This window comes from Oncorhynchus mykiss, chromosome 4, assembly GCF_057628025.1.
Source record: "Oncorhynchus mykiss isolate SJ-2025 chromosome 4, ASM5762802v1, whole genome shotgun sequence".
Classification (NCBI taxonomy): domain Eukaryota; kingdom Metazoa; phylum Chordata; class Actinopteri; order Salmoniformes; family Salmonidae; genus Oncorhynchus; species Oncorhynchus mykiss.
Genome location: NC_143025.1, coordinates 10,082,486 through 10,100,743, shown reverse-complemented (window position 1 = coordinate 10,100,743; position 18,258 = coordinate 10,082,486). Strand labels below are relative to the sequence as shown.

At 42.8% G+C, this 18,258-nt stretch overlaps 1 protein-coding gene across 2 annotated transcripts in view; it reads left to right on the top strand.

Annotated features, from left to right (window-relative positions):
* LOC110521247 (lactadherin) overlaps positions 1-18,024 on the top strand; it is a 37,359-nt gene extending 19,335 nt beyond the window's left edge. Inside the window, exons 4-10 of one of the 2 annotated variants that reach the window (XM_021598690.3) lie at positions 4,873-4,986; positions 5,649-5,830; positions 10,281-10,436; positions 10,918-11,062; positions 13,008-13,192; positions 13,957-14,112; positions 14,467-18,024. In XM_021598690.3, coding sequence (XP_021454365.3) covers positions 4,873-4,986; positions 5,649-5,830; positions 10,281-10,436; positions 10,918-11,062; positions 13,008-13,192; positions 13,957-14,112; positions 14,467-14,610 — 1,082 coding nt within the window. In that variant the 3' untranslated portion in view covers positions 14,611-18,024. Of the gene's footprint in view, positions 1-4,872; positions 4,987-5,648; positions 5,831-10,280; positions 10,437-10,917; positions 11,063-12,989; positions 13,193-13,956; positions 14,113-14,466 lie in introns of both variants that reach the window. The other variant, XM_021598689.3, reaches the window with a different exon arrangement.
* The last annotated feature ends 234 nt before the right edge of the window (positions 18,025-18,258 follow it).

The following is an 18,258-nucleotide window of genomic DNA, read 5'->3' as shown; positions in this document are numbered from 1 at the left end:
CAATACTGAAAGCTGTGTCTGACGCTGTTTACTCACTTTAGTATCGGCACCTAAATCAGATTAGACGACTGCAGCTGAGACTGAAGTGTTCTCAAGAGCTTAGACGTTAAACTGGTGATCGCCTCTGATTTATTCTGTGTTTGGTTATTTTGAGATGTTTGTCAACAGATTATTGTGTGTGTCGGTAATTAGGGGTTTGGATTTGTGTGTGTGAGAGAGTGGGAATATATGCCTGCCACTCACTCATTTCTGGTTGTTTTAGGAGGTGCCTCAACCACACATAGTATGTGGCTAGTCTAAAGTGGACAGATTAAGCTCTGCACCCCCTGGGGAGGTCTGTGGGTGTTTGCATTTTTGTGATTCAAATACTTTGTTTAGTAGTTTCTGCAAGTCACACTGTTCTGTTTACAGTCGTTTCTGGTAGCCTTTCAGCAGGGGAGGCCATTTTCCTAAATTGGTCATGGAAAGGAATTTGCTAACACCAGGTCAGTTCAGGTCAGTTGCACTAAGTATCAACACAATTACTTTTCAGTTGCTATGTTTTTGTAATGCTCTGTCACACAGTGTTGTCTATGGTCGGACCACCTACAATATTACGGTCATATAATTACTTATAGAACCCTGTAACCCTGAATTATAGGATCTCTGTGACCTACAATATACTGTCAAATCTCAATGTTTTTAATTTTAGGACATTTTTTAAAACCCTCCGTCATAACGCAAAACACATGGCCTCACACCACGGTCGGGCAAAGTCTGGAGCCAGGGCTATTCTAGGACTTTCTTTTTGGTCCTCTGAGGTCTTTTGTCAGTACCCAAAAGGCTTTCACAAAGCAAATTACAACTTCATATACTTTAATTTGGCGGTTGTGTGGCTAGACTTGGCTGTGCATACTACCAGTGGGACACCCCCTAGCTGTGCCCCCATGCCAGGAACTTGTCGGACCTGGAACTGTTGGGATTGGATAAAGCACTGTCCCTGTCATTTTGTTTTGGTCAACAGCTGAGGGATGGTGTTGGAGAATTGAGCACACTCTGATCAAATAAGCTCATGAGGAATTTATAAGTTTGATTCTTGAAGAATATATGGCTTTTATATCATACATTTTACAAGTCACAAAATGGATATACAAATCCCAGATTTCCCCGTTTTAAATACAGATGGCCAGTTTAACCCGGCCAGTTTTTAACCCGTTATCAGCGGGCATAGGATCACATAAGCAAGCCATGACTCAGGGACCTCCACAACACTAAAGGAATAGACCCCCGTAACACTAAAGGAATAGACGTGCTGCTCTATCATTTTCAAATCAAACAATACATTTGACTTTGGTAAAAACAATCTCACTACATAACAACAACAACAACAAAATTAGAAAAAACTGGGTCAATTTAAGTCCTTTAGTCTTAAAACGTTACACCGCAAGTCAGATGGCTCGTTGATGGAAAGATAGCTTGTTATAATTTTGAACATGCACTAACGTTAGCTAGCTACGTTGGATATTTTAGGTCCCATCTGATATCTTAGCACCGTGTTTATCTAGCCAGCTAGCTAGCTTTGGAGCTAATGTAGCGAGCTAGCTAACACCAAAGATGAAAGGGTTAGTTATCGTAATCTTTGGTCCAGTTTCTGCTGTTCTGCCTGCGGCCATGGAACCCTTTCCTGTTCACCGGATGTGCTCTCTCCCTCTACCTCCCTCTTTACCTCCCTCTACCTCTGAACGCTCGGCTATGAAAAGCCAACTGACATTTACTCCTGAGGTAATGCTCATATTCAAAGAGGAGACTGTCATTTTGCTTTCGAATGGTCATGATCTTGGAAGTTCATATATTCATCACTGCTGAAGTGAAGGCCATCCTCACTTGGGGAATTAAACTTTTTAGTTAGCATTGCGACAGTATCAAAAATACATTTTTGATTTTTGTTTTTACTCTCCTCAATCTGGTTGGAATTGTAGGCTGATCGAGCAAAAGCGAGGGCTTTTCGATATTGCACGCTACTGTCTTTCCAAGCTAGCCGGAAGACTTCCAGTTTGGTGGAGCGCCATTTTATTTCCCATTGTCTGGGAGCTTCCTTCAGGGCTCGGGTGTCTTCTGTATACCAGGGAGCTATTTTCTTGTGACTATTGTCTGGGAGCGTTTTTACGCAGCATTAACTGATGTTTGTACTCCGATGTCCTTGGGTAGGTGGAGGGTGTCCGGACGGACATCTAGGAGTCTTTCTGTTGTCAGAATTTATAGCGCACCTTTTGAATCCTTGGTTTGGGTGTGAGCAAATTATTTGTTTGCAAACGTACTGAGATGGTGGTCCGATAGTGCAGGATTCTGAGGTAAATTATTTCGATCTACAATATCTATTCCGTGGGACAAAACTAGAGCCAGGGTATGATTGTGGCAATGAGTAAGTCCAGAGACATGTTGGACTGATCACACTCCGAAACACTTTTGGAGTGTGTCTGTGGACTTCTATTGAAATTTGCTGTCAAATGTTAGCAACATCTCCACCTTTGCGGGATGAGCGAGGGGATATGGTCACTAGTGTAACCAGGAGGAGAGGCCTTATTAAACACAGTAAATTCATCAGGCTTGAACTATGACTGCCTTGGAAGTGAGGTATCTAACATTAAGTAGTCCTATTTAGAGATGTGCGGTATTATTACGAGCTTTTTCAATAATGACTGTAATTCAGTAGGTCTTTAATTCCAGTGAGATTGCTAAGGCGAACACCACCATGTTTTACTCCACTACATTCCTCCCATACATTTTCCCTGACACCCAAAAGCACTTGGTATGTTATAAATGCTCAGGCATGACAGCAATATGGTCCAGTACACGCACATGTCAATATAACACATTGTCAACCCTACTGCCTCTGTGGCAAACTCCACCGTCGCTGGACCAGACACTGGCGAGTCGCGGTTTTGTCTCACCAGAGGTTCACGTTTATCGTCGAAGGAATGACTGTTACACCGAGGCCTGTACTCCGGAGCGGGATCGATTTGGAGATGGAGGGTCTGTCATGGTCTGGGGCGGCGTGTCACAGCATCCTCGGACTGAGCTGGTTGTCATTGCAGGCAATCTCAATGCTGTGTGTTACAGGGAAGACATCCTCCTCCCTCATGTGGTACACTTCCTGCAGGCTCATCCTGACATGACCCTCCTGCATGACAATGCCACCAGCCATACTGCTCGTTCTGTGCGTGATTTCCTGCAAGACAGGAATGTCAGTGTTCTGCCATGGCCAGCGACGAGCCTGGATCTCAATCCCATTGTGCATGTTTGGGACCTGTTGGATTGGAGGGTGAAGGCTAGGGCCATTCCTCCACCCCCCCCCAGAAATGTCCAGGAACTTTCAGGTGCCTTGGTCGAAGAGTGGGGTAACATCTCACAGCAAGAACCAAAACATCTGGTGCAGTCCATGAGGAGGAGATGCACTGCAGAACTTAATGCAGCTGGTGGCCACATCAGATACTGACTGTTACCTTTGATTTTGACCCCCCCCCCCCCCCCCCCCCCCCCATTTTGTTCATGGACACATTATTCAATTTCTGTGAGTCACATGTCTGTGGAACTTGTTCAGTTTATGTCTCAGTTGCTGAATCATATGTTCATACAAATATTTACATGTGTTAAGTTGAGAGTGAGGATGTTTCTTTTTTTGGGGGGGGGGTTATAAGCAAACCAAGCATGACAATTGTGTACTTTTCCCACCACTGTACTTAAATACGTATTAAACCAGACACTTTTCGAAGTTTACTCAAGTAGTATTTTACTGGGTGACTTTCACTTTTACTTGAGTCATTTTCTACTAAGATATCTATACTTTTACTCCGGTATGGCAACTTTTTTCACCACTGGTTATGAGTAACAGTGTGTATTTATTATGGATCCCCATTATGGCAGCAGCTACACTTCCTGGGGTCCGGCAGAATTGAGGCTGTGTGTGACCCTGTGTGTGTGTGTGTTTGTGTGTGTGCCTCACTCACTTGTGGGTGCCTGCCTGGCACAGAATCACACTCTTCACTGATGGCTACTAGTGAGATTTGGGTCATATTCTACACAGATATGGTAAACATGTTGTCTGAAACGGCTCCCTATGTAGTGCACTACTTTTGACCAGAGCCCATGGGGAATAGGGTGCTATGTAGTGCACTACTTTTGACCAGAGCCCATGGGGAATATGCTACCATTTGGGGACACACACACACTGTCAATCTAGAGCTGTGTTCAAAGGAAGTTTAATCAAATCTTGTGGGCGAGAGATTAAAAAGTGTGTGTTCTCATTCCATTTTTCTGAATAAACGCTGTCCTCCTAGGGTGCAGCCGGTTGCCAAGCGCCCTCTCTAAAACACACTTCCGGTTGTATACTGTTGGAAAGCGTGCCATCTAGGGGTATTTCAGGGAGTTGCAGAGATTTGGACCACACAACTGCTCATCTGAGCCAATTCGGCTGTTGTTCAGATAGGTCTTTGCTTTTATTAATACATTTATCAGGTTTAGAACAGATTATTTCTCTCCATCTAACGACTGCATCTCAGTGCTCGAAACGTCACTACAGACCCTGGTTCGATTCCAGGCTGTATCAAAACCGGCCATGATTGGGGGTCCCATAGGGCAGCGCACAATTGTCCCAGCATCGTTAGGGTTTGGTAGGCCGTCATTGTAAATAAGAATGTGTTCTCAACTGACTTTGCCTAGTTAAATGAAGGTTAAATAACTAAAAAAATATATATATTTTAGATTCAGGAAAAGCGTATGTTGGAATTGGAGTACTTATTCTGTCCTTATAATCTTACTCATACTTTATTCTGTTCTGTTGATTGTACATATGGAATGCCAGTGCCTGATAGTGATCATGATGTCTCTCTCCAGATGTGAATGACTGTGCCATCCAGCCGTGCCAAAACGGTGGCTCCTGTAGGGACCTGAATGGAGACTTCAACTGTCGCTGTCCGTCCCCCTACGTGGGCAAGCACTGCCAACTGCGTGAGTACCATTCTCAAATCAAATCAAATGTATTTATATAGCCCTTCGTACATCAGCTGATATCTCAAAGTGCTGTACAGAAACCCAGCCTAAAACCCCAAACAGCAAGCAATGCAGGTGTAGAAGCACGGTGGCACATTCTCTATCTCTCTCACACACACACACACACACACACACACACACACACACACACACACACACACACTGTTTCTCTATTAGCTGCAATCTGCCATGTTATTTCTAAGTGCAATAAAATGCATTAGCCTAAATGTGATTAAGAAATACATGAATGTATGGTAGTTAATTTATTTTGGGGGTCTGTCCAAAGCTGGCCTAGGTTTTTATTTTATTTTTAATTTTAAGTTAAATTGATGTTCTTAAGGGAAAGAGTTGGGATGTTTTAGATGGTCAATATTTTTGTCCGTCAGTCTGAATTATGGCTGTGTGGGACAGTGGTAGGAGCTACTGTAGTTCAGTCAGTGGACTACACATGGGCTGGAAGCAGTCTGCCAGATTTTGTGGGGCGTGTATGTGTCCATACTGTATGAAATAATAAACCAGACTATCTTAAGTATATGTTACCTTTTTTTTGTTTCTCTTTCTATTGCATCTGAGTGCATCTGTCTTGTCTGTCTGTCTGTCTGTGTCTGTCCGTCACTCAGGTTGTATCTCTCTGTTGGGAATGGAGGGCGGAGGCATCGCTGAGTCTCAAATCTCGGCCTCGTCGGTGCACTACGGATTCCTGGGCCTGCAGCGCTGGGGGTCTGAGCTGGCACGCCTCAACAACAAGGGCCTGGTTAACGCCTGGACCTCAGCCTCCTATGACAGGAACCCCTGGATTGAGGTCAGTACGGTACAACAGTCAGGTTCCAATACCACTGTCTGGCTCGTGTTCTTTAAGCATAAAAACAGAAGAAAACTGACTGAAGCCAAGAGACTACCTGGTGTTGTATAATGAGAGAGGCCTTTTCTCTGCTTTGCAAATTGTGATAATAATCTGGTGCAGTTCCTAATGAACATGATCCTGATCTAGTCTAGCAGGATATCTCCATAGTAAAGTATCTCTTATCTACTGTTCTAGTCTAGCAGGATATCTCCATAGTAAAGTATCTCTTATCTACTGTTCTAGTCTAGCAGAGTATCTCCATAGTAAAGTATCTCTTATCTACTGTTCTAGTCTAGCAGAGTATCTCCATAGTAAAGTATCTCTTATCTACTGTTCTAGTCTAGCAGAGTATCTCCATAGTAAAGTATCTCTCCCTTATCTACTGTTCTAGTCTAGCAGAGTATCTCTCCCTTATCTACTGTTCTAGTCTAGCAGGATGTTTCCATAGTAAAGTATCTCTCCCTTATCTACTGTTCTAGTCTAGCAGAGTATCTCTCCCTTATCTGTTGATCTAGTCTAACAGGGTATCTCCATAGTAAAGTATATCTTACCCTGCTAGACTTGATCAGTAGATATCTCTTCCTTATCCATTGTTCTACTCTAGCAGGGTATCTCTCCCTTATCTACTGATCTAGTTGAGCAGGGTATCTCTCCCTTAACCTGCTAGACTAGATCCCTACAAGGGAATAACTTCCACCGGTCTGTTTGTTTCCATATCAGTGCAGATAAGACTTTTTAATTCTGACAAATGTAAAAGGTGTTTTTTTTCTGAGACTCATTGCATTGATGAATGTGGTTGACCTTGTCACATTTCTTGCCCTTTTTACATAGCTTGAATGATGTCATTCCCCTCTGTGCAGTGAAAGTTTCATGACTCTCTAGGATCAGTCATTCGAAACATTATCTTCGCTAATGTTGACTAGTATATGGTAGCACATCTGACTGTAAACCATGTTCACTAGTACAGTCAAATACATTTAAACTCAGTTTTTCATCATTCCTGACATTTAATCCTAGTAAAAATTCCCTGTCTTAGGTCAGTTAGGATCACCACTTTATTTTAAGAATGTGAAATGTCAGAATAATAGTAGAGAGAATAATTTATTTAAGCTTGTATTTCTTCACATTCCCAGTGGGGACAGAAGTTTACATACACTCAATTAGTATTTGGTAGCATTGCCTTAAAATTGTTTAACTCGGTTCAAACGTTTCGGGTAGCCTTTCACAATCTTCCCACAATAATTTGGGTGAATTTTGGCCCATTCCTCCTGACAGAGCTGGTGTAACTGAGTCAGGTTTGTAGGCCTCCTTGCTCGCACACGCTTTTTCAGTTCTGCCCACAAATTTTCTATAGGATTGAGGTCAGGGCTTTGTGATGCCACTCCAATACCTTGACTTTGTCCTTAAGCCATTTCCCCAACTTTGGAAGTATGCCTGGGGTCATTGTCCATTTGGAAGACCCGTTTGCGACCAAGCTTTAACTTCCTGACTGATGTCTTGAGATGTTGCTTCAATATATCCAAACAATTTTCCTGCCTCGTGATGCCATCTATTTTGTGAAGTGCACAAGTCCTTCCTGCAGCAATGCACCCCCACAACATGATGCTGCCACCCCCATGCTTCACGGTTGGGATGCTGTTCATCGGCTTGTAAGCCTCCCCCTTTTTCCTCCAAACATAACGATGGTCATTATGGCCAAACAGTTCCATATTTGTTTCATCAGACCAGAGGACATTTCTCCAAAAAGTATGGTCTTTGTCCCCATATGCAGTTGCAAACCGTAGTCTGGCTTTTTCAAGGCATTTTTGGAGCAGTGGCTTCTTCCTTGCTGAGCGGCCTTTCAGGTTATGTCGATATAGGGACTCGTTTTACTGTGGATATTGATACTTTTGTACCTGTTTCCTCCAGCATCTTCACAAGGTCCTTTGCTGCTGTTCTGGTTTTGAGTTGCACTTTTCGCACAAAAGTACATTAATCTCTAGGAGACAGAATGCGTCTCCTTCCTGAGCGGTATGACAGCTGCGTGGTCCCATGGTGTTTATACTTGCGTACTATTGTTTGTACAGATGAACGTGGTACCTTCAGGTGTTTGGAAATTCCTCCCAAGGATGAACCAGACTTGTGGAGGTCTACAATTTTTTTTTTTAGGTCTTGGCTGATTTCTTTAGATTTTTCCAAGCAAAGAGGCACTGGTTTTGAAGGTAGGCCTTGACCTTGGAGTCAATACCTCCAATTGACATAATTTATCAGAAGCTTCTAAAGCCATGACATCTTTTTCTGGAATTTTCCAAGCTGTCAATAGGCATAGTCAACTAAGTGTATGTAAACGTCTGACCCACTGGAATTGTGATACAGTGAATTAATCTGTAAACAATTGTTGGAAAAACTACTTGTCATGCGCGAAAACTATAGTTTGTTAACAAGAAATTTGTGGAGTGGTTGAAAAACAAGTTTTTATGACTCCAACCTAAGTGTATGTAAACTTCCGACTTCAACTGTATATAGTGATCTGACAGTAAACCATGTTGACTAGTGTATATAGCGATAGATCTGACAGTTAATCATGTTGACTAGTATATAGTGATAGATCTGACAGTTAACCATGTTGACTAGTATATAGTGATGACTAGTATATAGTGATCTGACAGTAAACCATGTTGACTAGTATATAGTGATAGATCTGACAGTAAACCATGTTGACTAGTACAGTGGGGCAAAAAGGTATTTAGTCAGCCACCAATTGTGCAAGTTCTCCCACTTAAAAAGATGAGAGGCCTGCAATTTTCATCATAGGTACACTTCAACTATGACAGACAAAATTAGAGAGAAAAAAATCCACAAAATCATATTGTAGGATTTTTAATGAATTTATTTGCAAATGATGGTGGAAAATAATTATTTGGTCAAAAACAAAAGTTTATCTCAATACTTTGTCATTGCCAACAAAGGGTATATAACAGAGGTCAAATGTTTTCTGTAAGTCTTCAAGGTCTTCACACACTGTTGCTGCTATTTTGGCCCATTCCTCCATGCAGATCTCCTCTAGAGCAGTGATGTTTTGGGGCTGTTGCTGGGCAACACGGACTTTCGACTCCCTCCAAAGATTTTCTATGGGGTTGAGATCTGGAGACTGGCTAGGCCACTCCAGGACCTTGAAATGCTTCTTACGAAGCCACTCCTTCGTTGCCCGGGCGGTGTGTTTGGGATCATTGTCATGCTGAAAGACCCAGCCACGTTTCATCTTCAATGCCCTTGCTGATGGAAGGACGTTTTCACTCAATCTCACGATACATGGCCCCATTCATTCTTTCCTTTACACGGATCAGTCGTCCTGGTCCCTTTGCAGAAAAACAGCCCCAAAGCATGATGTTTCCACCCCCATGCTTCACAGTAGGTATGGTGTTCTTTGGATGCAACTCAGCATTCTTTGTCCTCCAAACACGACGAGTTGAGTTTTTACCAAAAAGTTATATTTTGGTTTCATCTGACCATATGACATTCTCCCAATCTTCTTCTGGATCATCCAAATGCTCTCTAGCAAACTTCAGACAGGCCTGGAGATGTACTGGCTTAAGCAGGGGGACACGTCTGGCACTGCAGGATTTGAGTTCCTGGCGGCGTAGTGTGTTACTGATGGTAGGCTTTGTTACTTTGGTCCCAGCTCTCTGAAGGTCATTCACTAGGTCCCCCTGTGTGGTTCTGGGATGAGATGAGGTGGGGTGAGATCTTGCGTGGAGCCCCAGATCGAGGGAGATTATCAGTGGTCTTGTATGTCTTCCATTTCCTAATAATTGCTCCCACAGTTGATTTCTTCAAACCAAGCTGCTTACCTATTGCAGATTCAGTCTTCCCAGCCTGGTGCAGATCTACAATTTTGTTTCTGGTGTCCTTTGACAGCTCTTTGATCTTGGCCATAGTGAAGTTTGGAGTGTGGCTGTTTGAGGTTGTGGACAGGTGTCTTTTATACTGATAATAAGTTCAAACAGGTGCCATTAATACATTTAACGAGTGGAGGACAGAGGAGCCTCTTAAATAAGAAGTTACAGGTCTGTGAGAGCCAGAAATCTTGCTTGTTTGTAGGTGAACTAATAGTTATTTTCCACCATAATTTGCAAATAAATTCATAAAATCCTACAATGTGATTTTCTGGATTTTTCTTTCTCATTTTGTCTGTCATAGTTGAAGTGTACTACCTATGATGAAAATTACTGTGATTACTATGATGAAAAACTTGCACAATTGGTGGCTGACTAAATACTTTTTAGTATTTAATACTGTATATAGTGATAGATCTGACAGTTAACCATGTTGACTAGTATATAGTGATGGATCTGACAGTTAACCATGTTGACTAGTATATAGTGATGGATCTGACAGTTAACCATGTGTGTGTTTGTCCTTTGTGCAGATTAACATGCAGAGGAAGATGCGTTTCACGGGCATCGTGACGCAGGGCGCCAGCCGCATGGGGTCAGCAGAGTTCATCAAGGCCTTTAAGGTGGCGTCCAGTCTGGACGGAAGGACCTACACTATGTACCGCCTGGACAGACAGACGAAGGACACTGTGAGTGAAAACACTCTCATCCTCTGAGTACACACACACTATGGCAGATTTCTGCATTTGCACCATCTTCTACATATAGTGCATGTATTGAGTGTTCTATTTAGGGTCTAGGGCAGAGGTCTTGAACTCTGACCCTACGAGGTCCGGAGCCTGCTGGGTTTCTGTTCTACCTGATTATTAATTGCACCCACCTGGTGTCCCAGGTCTAAGTCAGTCCCTGATTAGAGGGGGAACAGTGAAAATATGTAGTGGAACTGGCTTCGACATCCAGGGTTGAGTTTAAGGGGAATGGTTTATACATTCTATTCAGGGAATTGGGTGCCATTTCCCTGGATATGGAAAAAGGCATAGATTTGTTTGGGTTGGTGAACTCTGCCTTCTACAGTGTCACGTCGGGGCCACCCGTATGAAAAATGAATGCATGCATGACTAAGTCACTTGAGATCAAGTATAATATTCTTCATTTCTTCTACTTCTCCAGGTGTTTGTGGGGAACGTGGACAACGACGGCACCAAGACCAACCTGTTTGACCCTCCAATTATCAGCCAGTACTTCCGCATCATCCCCGTGGTCTGTCGCAAGGCCTGCACCCTGCGCTTTGAGCTGGTGGGCTGTGAGCTCAATGGTAAACACACAGACGCGTGTGCGCTCGCACACCTACTCAGACGCATGCGGACACTCCGATAACAATGTTAACAAACTCAAACAGAATGGGGTTTGGTTTCAGTGTGCCGGATGGTTCTATGGTACAGAGGGTTTTGCGTTTTTACCAGAAGGTTTTTGGTTGAGGTCTGACTGAAATGATACTGTGGGAAGTCAGTCTGATCCAGTCTGACTCAGTACCTATCCAGATACTCATACATACTGCCCACTTTGCATCAGATCCAGTCTGACTCAGTACCTATCCAGATACTCATACATACTGCCCACTTTGCATCAGATCCAGTCTGACTCAGTACCTATCCAGATACTCACACATACTGCCCACTTTGCATCAGTCCTGTCTGGTTGAAAAAGTGGTTTATCAACAACATATGGACATTTTTGCGGGGGAAACATTGGCAACGACATCTATCGTGTAAATACATCTTTTTGGGGGGGATTGTAACCAAGTCATATTGATCATCACAACCTTGTATCCATTTTGGACTGCCTTTATGTCCTCTGCAGCATTTATCATGATGCCATGGGTTATCTGGCTTGGGTGTATCCTGATGCCATGGGTTATCTGGCTTGGGTGTATCCTGATGCCATGGGTTATCTGGCTTGGGTGTATCCTGATGCCATGGGTTATCTGGCTTGGGTGTATCCTGATGCCATGGGTTATCTGGCTTGGGTGTATCCTGATGCCATGGGTTATCTGGCTTGGGTGTATCCTGATGCCATGGGTTATCTGGCTTGGGTGTATCCTGATGCCATGGGTTATCTGGCTTGGGTGTATCCTGATGCCATGGGTTATCTGGCTTGGGTGTATCCTGATGCCATGGGTTATCTGGCTTGGGTGTATCCTGATGCCATGGGTTATCTGGCTTGGGTGTATCCTGATGCCATGGGTTATCTGGCTTGGTTGTATCCTGATGCCATGGGTTATCTGGCTTGGTTTAATTTACTGGGGGGAAAAATGTGTGTTTTAAAAGTGGTCAGAAATGTCCATCTTTGACTCTGTCAAAGCATGCCATGCAGTTTATTGGTTATGATGATTCCACGTGTACCTCGTACTACACTCACCACACATGCACGCTTCAAACAACATCCTGTAACACACTAACGAAGTGAAGTGTACGACTCACTGCGTCTCAGTCCAACTAACCTACATGGTACTAATACTGCTGTGGATGTACGACTCAGTGTCTCAGTCCAACTAACCTACATGGTACTGATACTGCTGTGGATGTACGACTCGGTGTCTCAGTCCAACTAACCTACATGCTCCACTAGTTGGCTGCCATATGTTGTCCATCTCTCTGTCTCTCTCTACTCCAGCATTTTCCAAACTCTGTCCTGGGAATTCCAAGGGGTTCACATTTCCTTTTCCCCCCCCAGCACTACACAGCGAAATCAGCACTACACAGCGAAATCAGCACTACACAGCGAAATCAGCACTACACATCGAAATCAAATTACCAACTTGTCATCAAGCTTTGATTATTTGAGTCAGCTGTGTATTTCTAGGACAAAAACCAGGACCAAGTTCAGGAAACCCTTCAAAGTCATAACATGGGCTGTACAAAGTTCGGCCAGCTCGGTTTGAAAATGTAGCATTTGAAATGACCGCCAAAAAGCTCCCAACAACAATTGCATTCTATCATCAGAGAGCCAGCGTGGAAGATAAGTTGGGCGAACTCTGTATTCCTTATGTCTGTATGTCTGTACCGTACGGCTATGTGTTCTCTCTACTCCGTCCACCTCTGGTCGTTACTGGCTGTCGTCATCCATGTGCTTTCAGTGTGCTGTTCACCGGCTGGCTGGCTTGGGCCTCTCCTGTCCGTCTCTTGTCTATCATACTTCTCTCTCTCTCTTTCCCTCCCGCTGCTTGTGGTCTCACGTCACAGTGTATTCAAACACGGCAGGTTGCTCCGAGCCCCTGGGCATGAAGTCGCGCCTGATCGCCGACCGCCAGATCTCGGCCTCCAGCGTCTACCGCACCTGGGGCATTGAGGCGTTCACCTGGCAACCACACTACGCTCGGCTGGACAAGCAGGGCAAGACCAACGCCTGGACGGCGGACACCACCGAACGCACTGAGTGGCTGCAGGTAACTGCAGGGGTTCAGAGGGGATTTTGGGAAGTGGTGTGGGGGTCACTTAGTGGGCAGCAGATATCCTGGAGGTTATAGCATTGGGCCAGTAACCAAAAGTTTGCTGGTTCGATTACCCGAGCCAACAATGTGAAACATCTGTCGTTGAGCCCCTTGAGCAAGGCACTTAACCCCTATTTACTCCAGAGGTGTCATACTACTGTGTGTGACCCTGTAAAACAACACATTTCACTGCACCTATCTGGTGTGTGACAATAAAACATATATTTCTATTTTTGGGGGGCTATAGTTGAGGGTGATTTGTGTTGGTGAGAGAGAATCTTCCACAACTTTCCCTGTTTACTTTACCAACAAATTACTGACAATTTTTGAATTTGATTTATCTAAGTCAGCCCTTCGCAAAGATTCTCTCTCACTGTTTACCAACAAATTACTGGCAATTCGTTTTGAACTTGATTTATCTAGGTTAGCCCAAGATGCTTAATTTTCGTGGTGGGGAGATGTAGTGGGGGATACAGACAAGTCACCGCTGCTGCCACGGGGATGTGTAGTTCGAAATCAGCAGCCTTGCCACTAGAGAAACCCTGTTTCTGTAACAGGTAGACCTGGAGTCCTGCTTGTTCTCCTTCTGTAACAGGTAGACCTGGAGTCCTGCTTGTTCTCCTTCTGTAACAGGTAGACCTGGAGTCCTGCTTGTTCTCCTTCTGTAACAGGTGGACCTGGAGTCCTGCTTGTTCTGACGCGTTCTCCTTCTGTAACAGGTAGACCTGGAGTCTCCTAAGAAAATCACAGGTATCATCACCCAGGGGGCCAAAGACTTTGGCGCGGTCCAGTTTGTCTCTGCCTTCAAGGTGTCCTACAGTGACGATGGGCAATTCTGGAGCATAGTCAAGGACGATGTCACCAGCACAGACAAGGTCTGTTTTTTTGCATCTTGATATCCAAAGAAGTGAGCCCAACATGAATTTACCCAATGTGTGGCTGTGTAGGAATATGGACCAAGCAAAGTACTTCTTGGCTATTAAATTAAGAGTTTATTTTATTTTTTTTATTCCCCCAGTTATAATTGACTCCTTTTTTATTTTCACACAATAAACAGTTGCCATGAGATACAGCCACTTCAACATATGTCATAGATTTCATTATGTTCTATAGATTCTGTGATGGGTGTTCAGTAGCTAGCTAACTAAGTAGCTAGCTAACTAACTAAGTAGCTAATTAACTAACTCCCATCTGTCTCTGTGCGTGTGATTCGACTCTCCAACCTCCAGATCTTCCCTGGCAACAGCGACAACAATGTCCACAAGAAGAACCTGTTCGAGCCTCCGTTCTACGCCCGATTCGTCCGCATCCTGCCGTGGGCTTGGCACGGGCGCATCACCTTGCGAATGGAGCTGCTGGGCTGTGACGAGTAGCCCCGCCCAAGTCTCCTCTTTCCCCCCCCCCCCCCCCCCCCCCCTCTTCCTTTCTTTCCAAAACCTCCTGAGCCACACCTGCACTGCCTTGCTCAGATCTGTAGAGGGCAGCAAAACACCACGCCACCACCACAACCCTGCCCCGACTGAGGAGGTACAAAACCACCTAATGGTTACTGCTAGAATTGGGTAGGGGTAATCTGATCCTAGATCTGTGCTTAAGGTCAACTTGTACCTCGAGCACACAGACTACTGCTCTGTCAGCCAGAACTGCATGGACTCTGAAACTGTCCTTCCTAGATCAAGGCCTCTGTTGTGTTCAGAGTTTCAGAGTAGGAGTGTTGATCTTATTCATTATTATTATGATTTTTTTCTCTCGAAAGGCAAAACTGATCCTAGATCAGCACTGCTACTGTATACGGGCTGAACCTGAAACCCAGTGATGATGTACAATAGTAGCTCATTTAGCTGAGATGTTTTTTCCCAATAGAGGGTTTTCACCTGACCGTCCTGAAGTGAGTAATATTGTTATTGAACACACTCGTGTGTTTTGTTAGCTTCCAAGCTGTGACTCTGCAGTGCTTTGGTAGATGTTTTGAACAACTTTGTGTTTGCTTAATGAAGACTCCTCGTGTGACCATAGACTTTATACGAATTTCGTTTTTTTTTTATTTTTTTTTTAAGAAATGTATACCAAAATGTATTTTGCTTTGTTGCTATGTGTATGGTCTTAGTTAACTAGTCATAAATGCATTATGATTCATTATTATTTGCATTTTTACAAACATTTACGTTTTCATTTAAGTGTACTGAACAGAAATATAAATGCAGAAATATATGCAGAAATATAATTTTAATGAGGAAATCAATCAATTGCCCTAACCCTATGGATTTCATATGATTGGCAGTACAGATATGGTATCTGTTGGTCACAGATTGCTTAAACAAAAAATGGGCCTCCTAATGGGCCTCAGGATCTCGTCAAGGTATTTTTTTGTGCATTCAAATTGGCATCGATAAAATGCAATTGTGTTCGTTGTCCGTAGCTTATGCTTGCCCATACCATAACCCCACCACCATGTGGCACTCTGTTCACAATGTTGACATCAGAAAACCACTCGTCCACATGACTCCATACTCACAACGTTGACATCAGCAAACCACTCGTCCACACGACGCCATACTCACAACGTTGACATCAGCAAACCACTCGCCCACATGACTCCATACTCACAACGTTGACATCAGCAAACCACTCGTCCACACGACGCCATACTCACAACGTTGACATCAGCAAACCACTCGCCCACGCGAAGCCATACACATGGTCTGCAGTTGTGAGGCCGGTTGGATGTACTGGCAAACTCTATAAAACGATGTTGGAGGCGGCTTATGGTAGATAAATTAACATTTTAAATTATCTGGCAACACCTCTGGTGGGCATTCAGCTTGCCAATTGCACGCTCCCTCAGAACTTGAGACATCCGTGGCATTGTGTTGTGTGACACAACTGCATAATTTAGAGTGGCCTTTTATTGTCCCCAGCAGAAGGTCCACATGTGTAATGATCATGCTGTTTAATCAGCTTCTTGATATGCATCACCTGTTAGGTGGATGGAGTATCATTAATGGGGTTGTGAAGACATTTGTGCTCAAAATTTTAAAGAAATAATATTTTTAAGCATATGGATCATTTTTGGGATCTGTTATTTCAGTTCATGATACATGGGACCAACACTTTACACGTTGCCTTTTCTATTTTTGTTCAGCGTAGTAGCAGACTTAACATTTAGAAAGCATAGAGACTCTTATTCTGTAATCTTGTGACATTCCAAAATCCCAAAGTAGTTGAATTCTATTTTAGTTGATTTTTTTTTTTTGCCAAAGAGAAACTAAAAGTGCAGAAATACTACCTTACAGTATGTGGTGTTATAACATGTGTTATAACTAAAGAATGTGGTGTATTATAACTCGATGTACTCTGTCCTATAAGAATGGTTTTATCACAACTCAATGTAATGCATTTATTACTAATTGACAAATATTATATATGTAGAAAATATCGAGTTAGCACGTTGACGATGCTGCCAAAATGTCTTTCTCAGGTCTAGGCAGATCCATTCTAGCCTGATCCCAGATCTGTTTGTGCTGTCTTGCTAAACACAAACATAAGAGTTGTCAAGACAGCACAACTGATCTGGGACAAGGTAGATCTATTCATTTTGGATGTGCTACTGATGTTATAACACTCCATGATACTACACAGCTCAACTCAATATCACTCAGCCATGTTTTCATTTTTAAAAAATATATATATATATATTGTTTTTTTTTGGTGTATTATATATTTTTTTTTAAGGCACTTTCAGAGTCAGTTTGATTATTCTTTGCTGAGTTAAATATGTGGAAAATTGTGAAACCCAAAGTTTTGTACATTGAGGAAATACAGTATACATATTGACCATACATGTAGATTGAGTGTTGGAAAACAAAGATTTGTAATACTAGGCATCTGTCGTTTCACTGCATAGGAGAACGGTATATATGGCTTCCATAAGTTATCAGGAGGCAATTTAGATTTCTCTGTAGATTTCTGACTGGCAATAGCAGCCAAAACCACATTTCCATCAGTTTTTTTTATTTCTGAGCTGGTTATCCTTCCTAGTGTAAATACTTGTTGTTATAAATTGTTCCTAGAAGATGGAATGTTTTGCAGCAGACTAATCAAATGCCATCCATTTCTCACAAGAGGGCCAAAATTATGCGTAGAATTCGAAGGCTGTGTCCACACTGATAAGATAGAAAATGAAAAAAATGTAATTAAAAAAAAGATTTATACAGTTGCACTGAACGCATCACATGACCGGCTATCTCCATATTGCTCCTAGGTCATAGCTAACATTGTAAAGATCCCTCTTGAATTATGGGCTCGTGCAATAAGTTATTAGTTTTGATATGAATGAATCTGAATCAAACACGAACAGCTGGACACGTGTGGGCGATAGATGTACACGCAGACAACGACGAAGTTAAGGCAATGGATGGATGCTGGTGTCAAACACTGTCCATATATTTCTGATCTTTTACAGACTGTTTCAAAACAGTTATCTGATGTCTGCATGCATTGTATTGTCTATGATTTCTCAGTTCCAACAGAAGTTTTGATTTATATTGTTTTTTTCTGTACACTTAAAAAAAAAAAAAAAAAGATTGTTCATCAGACTAGTTAATTCCGGTTCTTTCATTCCACAATGTCCTGGTTTTATGAGTCATGAAAAAATATACAATTAATGTGTTTTTATGCAATATTAGTTACACATACTTTTACATCTTACAGTAAGTAGTCTGACTGGATCTGATTCATTTTGTTCATGTTTTGTTTATTGTACAGTAAATAAACTGGTTTAAATGTCAGACTTTCTCCATTTCACCTGTATTGGGTTAAAGCTGCTATCTGAGATGTTTGCTGCAATTTTTGGTCAATCCTCAATGGGCAGAAACACAAATCCCACATTGTAGATTTAACCCTACAGTAACCTGAATCCGTTAGACCTGAATCCATTTCAGACGTTTTCATTTCAAAAGGAGAAGATTAAAAAGGGCTGAAATCTTTGGGTCAATCTGCCCGTTTAGCATTTTTTTACGCCC